The sequence below is a fragment of the Drosophila obscura genome, unplaced genomic scaffold (genome assembly GCF_018151105.1).
Source record: "Drosophila obscura isolate BZ-5 IFL unplaced genomic scaffold, ASM1815110v1 contig_186, whole genome shotgun sequence".
In the NCBI taxonomy this organism is placed as follows: Eukaryota; Metazoa; Arthropoda; class Insecta; order Diptera; family Drosophilidae; genus Drosophila; species Drosophila obscura.
In genome coordinates this window covers 2,723,734-2,731,553 of record NW_024542774.1, presented here as the reverse complement: position 1 = coordinate 2,731,553, position 7,820 = coordinate 2,723,734, and the positions used below count along the sequence as shown (strand labels likewise).

General features: G+C 40.8%; 1 protein-coding gene across 1 annotated transcript; it reads left to right on the top strand.

Annotated features, from left to right (window-relative positions):
• The first annotated feature begins 220 nt into the window (after nt 1-220).
• Nucleotides 221-1,725, top strand: LOC121404141 (ras-related protein Rab-3). Its single transcript, XM_041593152.1, is given in 8 exon segments — nt 221-270; nt 728-808; nt 810-992; nt 1,146-1,242; nt 1,244-1,265; nt 1,331-1,507; nt 1,581-1,663; nt 1,666-1,725. Coding segments are annotated over 8 exon segments (753 nt in total).
• The last annotated feature ends 6,095 nt before the right edge of the window (nt 1,726-7,820 follow it).

The window sequence follows — 7,820 nt, the reverse complement described above, 5'->3', positions numbered from 1 at the left end:
CCAGGGTGTAGCCAGTATTCTCCAGCTGAATACTCTCCGGCAGATAATCCGTACGGTGATAACTCCAGTTAACCAGCTCCCTGATGGCCCAAGCAACCCAGCTGTATTCATCGTGCATATGATAGGGCTCTAGAAAGCCAGACCCTTCCACACTTCCGAGTCCACCCCTCACGCAAGATGATCAAGTCGTACCCACGGTAGTTGGTGGGGAAATTCCAGCATGAAGCCAAATCTTCAGGCACTGCAGGATCGCCTGGAAACGCTCACGCAGTCCGTTTTGTTCCGCCTGACGGACGAGGCCCCGGCAGCAGGCACATTACGCTGATCAGCGAATAATACACCATCTGGCAGAAGGACTGGCTGACGAGCAGCCAAAGTGCATTCTCCATCAAGAGGCCAATCAGACAGCCAAGCGTTGTGTCGAACATTTTTCTTAGTCTGCGAACATAAAATACGATTAAAAATGCACGGAACTTCTAAACGAGAACGTACCGAAAAATCAGGGCGAAGAAAAGTTGAATAAAAATAAACGCGAACTTTTTTTATTTTTATTTGATTTTTGAATACTTTCAGAGTCGACAGCTCGTGCTGTGGCAGATTCGAATTTCTTTATCTGACACCGACCTGAATGGGTTTCCCATCCACTTGCCATTCGCAACTGTGACAGGCAATACAAAGCCCCCTAAACTGATTCCTTCAATTCGGTATCACTTATTGGCACAGGCAGACAGGCACACAGAAAAACAGCAAAGCGCTCTGAACAGGAATGGCCAGCAGCAGGGATCCCCAAGTGGCAGAAGGATCAGGCGCCAGAACTTTAACTTCGTGTTCAAGCTGCTCCTGGTCGGCAACTCTCCAGTGGTGGGCAAGACGAGCTTCCTCTTCCGCTGTGCCAACGATAGCTTCACATCCGCCTTCGTCTCCACGATAGGCATCGACTTCAAGGTGAAGACTGTATTTCGCCACGACAAGCGGGTGAAGCTTTAGATTTGTCTAAGTCCATAGCCACAGACTAGCTACTAGGTCGACAAGGTCGCAGTCCCGTACCAGCCTGCTCCTCTCCTCCTCATGCCTGTTTGTTCGTCCGGGTTAATTACGGTCATAAACCGAAGACCTGAACCAAGGTTGCGTTTTTGACTTTTCCAGGACACAGCTGGGCAGGAGCGTTACCGCCCCGTCACCACAGCCTATTACCGCGGGGCAATGGGTTTCATCCTGATGTATGATGTCACCAACAAGGACAGGCTTCAACTCGGTCCAGGACTAGTGAATTGCGTCCTAGAGCACACTCTCAGCAGGACACTGACTCTCGTCTCTCTCTACCCCCCAGGGTCACACAAATCAAAAGTCTACTCGTCAGACGATTCCCAGGTGATTTTGGTCGGTAACAAATGCGACATGGAGGATCAGCGCATGATCCACTTCGAGCAGGGCCGCCAGCTGGCCAATCAGCCCGGCGTGAAATTCTTTGAGACGTCCGGCAAGGAGACCTGAATGTGAAGGTGAAGTACCACCCACTGGGAATGGGAGACTTTCTCATGTACTTATTGGGTTATCCAGCCCCCCTACTGCGCCCTTAGGCTGTCTTCAAGCGTCTGTGGATCTTATATCCAACAAGATATCCAAGAGCCTCAACGCAGATCCGACATTAGTGGGCAACGGGCACGAGAAGGGCAGCGCTTGACGGGGCAGCAGGCACGCCAAGACGCCAACTGCAACTGTTAGAGTGCCACCAGCCCCAGGAGAACGAGAAGCCAAGAAACTGGGCAACGGGACCGTAATGACAGCGACAGCGACTGAGACAACAACATACAGAACAGAAACAGAAAAAACATGAAACATGAAACTTAAGACCAAACATGGAGCCTAAAGTATTGCGGATTAGTCAGTTCATTAATCAAGAGATGAAGGGGCGCTAAACCGCCAGTTAAACGATGAAATGTATTTGCAGGCGGCATCCCATGAATATCATGAATACAATGAGTACCATGAAATACAATGAATGCCACGAATGATACTTGTGTGCACTGTATTTGTAACCATATATATGTATGTATGTTTGTATTCCGCTTAGCATTCGATCGCCTCCGTGTAAAGTCAAAATGTTATTTAATCAATGTTTCAATTGTAATCGATAATTGGTAAGTGGTAATTTGTGACTTATAACGTGTAATTTAATCGGCTGCCGCAGCAACGCACTAACTTGTTGAACATTGACTTGTCTTAGAGAGGGCAGAGTTAGGGCAAGCAGCCTAATTAAAATATGCACACATTCTGTGCTGAAAATAATTCTTTCAGCTGCCAACTAACTTGAACTTTAAATGCAAGCTCCAACTGCCAACTCCATTCGCAATTCTCCATCTCCATTAAAGAAGGGGCTGGAAGCCGCCAACAGGCTGCAGGGCACTTTCACTTATATATGCATATGCTGACTAAACTGTACAGTTTAAATACTTGGTCACAACGCACAAACCTAGAAATCGATGAAATCGAACATCGTAAGTTAAGCTACCATTATGACTAATCTATATACATACACCTATGTATAACCACACACACAACACACACAAAACACAGTGTAGTACCGATCCCGCCTTGCCTTGGCTAGAAGGCTATAGGGGTCACAACCGATCACAATCGGTACTGTGAACAACCTCACACAAGAGACGAATACAGATTAGGACACATTCGCAGATACAGATACACACACATGCTCGTATATATGTAGAGCTCTTTATGGGGTGTTTTGCGTGTAATCGAGGGGTAAGCATAATTAATATTATTAAATATATACCTATTATTATTTACTATATACGTATATATTTATATAGTGAAAATGGAAAAATTTTAATGTTTGCAATTGACAATGAAATATATACTAAAATATACAAGCCATATACGATAACTAGTAATGTACGGATCCACTTACCTGTAGTTACGTTCGCAGTGTTCCTGTCTGTCCCCTTTTCAAGTCCCGAATCCTTTCTAACAATAACATACTGAAGACAGAACAGAACTTGAAGCGAAAGATCCACAGCTTCCCTCCCCTTTAACGGCCAGGCAACGAAAAATGTTTTCCAAGTCTAAAATTTAACCGCACAGCGCACAATTTATTGAATTGTTTTAACCAGATGACGAAAAGTTGCGAGTTATGAATTGAAAAATAAAATGAGAGAAATTAATTAAACCCACCAGCCAGCTGAGACCGTACATTTTAACTTGCCAACTATCCTCCGAACATCCTCTTTTGATAAGCGCGCCTCCCCACCTTTTATACTGTCCGTACAAAGCTGCTATACTATTCGCCATGCCATCTTTTCCTTTGTATTTTAAAGACACAACCAACTACTGCCGGTGACAGAGTTAAGGTGACGTAGCCTATACGTACATACATATAGTACATATAGTACATACGTATATTGTATGTATATTGAGGGCGATGCCAGAGGCGAGAGGCTGAAGACTGCTGAAATCTGAATATATAATTGAATATATATACATGTTTGTGTGTGTATTTGTAATTTGCTCAGTAATGTTAAATATGTATGTGTACACACAGAGTTTCACTTGAATTACAAATAAATTAAAGGCATATCGCTATATTATAAATACCCGAAAACGAATCGAGTTACCATACTGGATACATTGGTACATACATGTATTGTATATCCCAATATACATCTATAAAAAATGGAAGCTAGTTATATCCCCTTATCTTCCACGACAAACAAAATGCACAACGAGCTGAAACTGAATTGCGTATGGAATGGTAGAGGGTAAATGTGTAATAATAGAGAAAATTCTATACGAAAATTGCCTTAAACAAACTAGAGCTGACACGTACATTGACTGTTGAGTATTCGGCAGTTATTCGATATGTTTTGTAGAATCGTTAATCATCCAACTCAGCTCACGGAGCCATTCAGCTAGCGAGTGAAACTCAACTAAACTGAACTGATGTCTAACTAAATTAAAACTGAAATGGAACCAGAATAACACAATTAACAAACAATTGTTCTCGAATTCATACTCGTGAATAGTGAATAGTGCATAAAAGGTTTTACGCTACATTGTGTTATCCTTTAACGAATATAGTGTACATCCCCTCAAATGTATGTATGTACTAGCATGTTGAGCTTAGCCATTATACTCAGCAAACCCTCATGTTTGTGAACCATACTCGAACCATAATCGTAATCAAAAAAAAACAGAAACAATGCATGGCATGGCATCATTTTATTCCATTTTGAAGTGCAGCAGAATTAACCAACTATAGAATATCATACAATACTGTCAAGCCCAAAACAAAACCCAAAAATATAATCAAATAGTTCGTATGTTATTCAATGATGGTTTTTTAAATACCAACACATGCTGCCATCATTTGCATCCGTCCTTATGTAAGGATACTTACATAGAGATACACACGTACATATACTACGTACATAATATACGCATAATGGTTACTGAAAATTTATATTCCCATAGATAAAAATGTATGCAAAAGGTGTATGGCAAAACGACTCAATAGCTACCCTTATTTAGTACATATTGTTTTAGAAGCGGAAAGCAACCTACCAGTAACACAGGTAAATCTCCTATTATTTTCCAGAGCTGAGATCGACGGGCAACAAGCTACGACGTTATCTTTAGATCCACTGCGCGATTCCATTTACGTAGTTTATAAGATTCCTACAGACAAGTTGGTGTAGTTTTAACCAGTCTCCAATTAAAGTTACTTTCCGTTGATTAGGGCTGGCTGAAAGTACCATTTCCATGGCATGTTCGGAGGTGGAAACTCAAACGCGCACACATTCTTGGTTTTGTATATACGTTTTACACGTTTTATTCGTATTGAGAGACTTTAAAGTTAAATAAGTCATAGATATCATATCGTATAATGCACAATCAATGTCCAAGCTCAGGGCGCTGCTAGCACCAAACAGAAAAATAGATCGATACAGTACGTACGGTACAGTACATAATTCTGCTATCATGAATTTTTATTTATAATTGTACACACTTTACATCGGCATATAGTAACTATTATCGTGTAGGAAAGGGGATTAGACTCTTGAAGCAAGCTTCCTCTAGCTAGATTTTGATAATATTATCGACAAATATGTATGTGTATACGAATATATGGTTTAGATCTATTTATCAGTGTCCGTATACATGTGTACTCTATATTCCCATACTCTTTATATGTATACGTCTCCTGCATACACATATTGAATATACGTTATGTGTCTATGTGCATGCCTCTTGTATGTGAGTTTGCACAGTTTTTATTGTACAGTTGCCAAGTTGTCGCAGGCTGAATAGAACTGACACAACCACAGCCACGATAAATACTTTTCAATTCATAGTCGTCTCTCGCTTGGACACTATGCATCCCTATATTGATATTTTCCCATTACAAGCTCTTCCCCCCCTTTAAATAATTTGGCATAGTTACTCAAGTCTACTTAGTACCGGTTCAAGACAAAACCCCTTCTACTGCCCCGTACCATGTCCCACTTTTTGCTGACTAATAATGATAAATTTCCTTAATCCATTTCTTTGGGAAGCCCAATACTCGTACCATTCAATAGAACCTAAATGCGAATGCTCTATATAATTATAGGTTTACGTACCCGTATCGTGTTAGTGTAATTAGAACTTAACTTAATGGCAGAAACAAAAATGTATAAATCCGGTCTGACTTGTCCTTAAACGTTAGTTATCGGTATACAAATACCTACAATATCGTATAGTGCTTACACACACCGCACCCGCACATACTCGTACTATACTCTGTACTCGTACTCGTACTCGTAGCGGGGCTGAGTAAATTAAATTACACAGTTGGGACGGTGCAGCTTGTACTCCTTTTCAGTTGTATGGGTTAATTGCTAGAATATACTAAAATATATGCATAAATATGTTCCTTGAACTGGTACTCGTATAGGTTTTTATATATTGTTTATGTGTGAGTACTAAGCGGTATTTACGTAAGAGTAATATGCGTGTGTTTTATTCGACAGGATGTTTTCGTGCCTTTTATCTAGGGGATTCTAATGATGGAGTTATGGCCTTCGATGCCACTGCCCCTACCCGCCTCTCGCTTGGCATGGCTTGGCCTGGAGTGTGCTTCCCTGAAAGTATGCAAGTAGGCGGTGGTCCAGGCAGATTCACCATTTATGGTGCGTCTTGTATTGCGGCGGCTTGCGTCTTCCAATTAAGGCGAAGTTATGCGCCTGGTTATTCGTACGCTGCTGAATAGATCCTCCAGTATGTTACTATTGTTTCTGCTTCTGCCTCTACCCTTGTTTTGTTTCTGCTACGGTTGCTGGGACAGTTGCTCACACTGTAGTCTCGTCATCATCCGTATCCCACCTGTTTGCGCAACAGAGGTGAAATTTGAGGTTGGTTGAGTCCCAGACTTAATTGTTCGTTACTATGGCAGTGTCTGGAGTGTTCAATCTACGGTGCACTACAATAGTCCTGCGTGTGCCAGTGCCACGTGCCACGTGCTTGATAGAGTGCATTATTTATGGCATACCACTACGTACGTTTTGTTGGCCTCATAAATTGCACTCGAATACTTCAGTTTCAGCGTGCTTAATGTTTCGTTTTACGTATATGTATATTAGATACGATTTTCAGTTCGTAAGAGCATTAAACGTAGTTGTGGATGAGAATTATTAAGCTGAACAAATGAACATAAATCTACAGCTGGGTGTCAGTGTGTGTGTGTGTGTGTGTGTGTGAAGATGTGTATGGGTATTTCGGGTAGGAAGTGTACATCGGTATGAATAGTGAGTTGGTACGTGAGTAGCAGTATTCAAGTACTAATGGATTCTGGGTAGTTGTGAGCATTAAATCGTAATCATTATTGGGCTTAAAATATCCTTCATTTTGGTTCGAACTCTATCAACAGGTGAATACATTAATATATTATGTTATATAGGGGGAAAACTCAGCACTGGCATTAAGGTTATTGATTTTGGAAGATTTGCTTATGCCCTCTATCAGCTTGGAGTGTTTGGAGGCTATTGGCTTTCGGATTGGATTGACTAACTGAGGGGAAAGCTATGTAGCTAAATGGTTACTTTTTTTTTCGGTTATCAGTTATATACCATGTTGGTAGCAACCAAGGGTACTGCCTGCCTCTGTTGCTGCGTTGCAGCCAAATAATGTCGAACTGTGGAGATATGGATGTATAGAGAGTTTGTTCATGTGTTGGTTAGTTGATTGACTGTATGTGTGTGGATGTGTCGATGAGGGGTATGAGAGGATTGAGGGGTATGAAGACATATACACAAGTGTGTAATGTATGACTGATGTTTGTATTCGATTGTTGAATGAGAAGGTAACAACTTAATTGGATTCAATTCAATTCAAAATTACGGGTTTACAATTCCATTACATTCGAATTACAAATCACTAATGTAAAACTCAGTTAAACTAATAAATCAAATGAATGGATAAAACTGAAACAAAAGAGGTAGGGGGATGTACAAATTTAGTAGGTATCCAAGAAAAAATCGATATTTGCATTCAATGGTTTAGGGGAAGGTTCAAATTAAATCGAAAATTAGCGCTCTGAAATTTCAGCAAGGAGATCGAATCAAAACGAATACGAATCGAAACGTACTCCCTTTTATGTACGCTTAAGCTATACGAACGAAACAGAAAACGAAAAATGTAACAAAAAACAACGATGGACGTGTGGATAAATGCAGAAAATCGAAGTAAAGTGAAAATGTATTTTTCCTTTGTAGTTTACTCTTGAGCTGTTGATGTAGTTGTAGTTGTTGATGTAGTTGTTGTAGTGG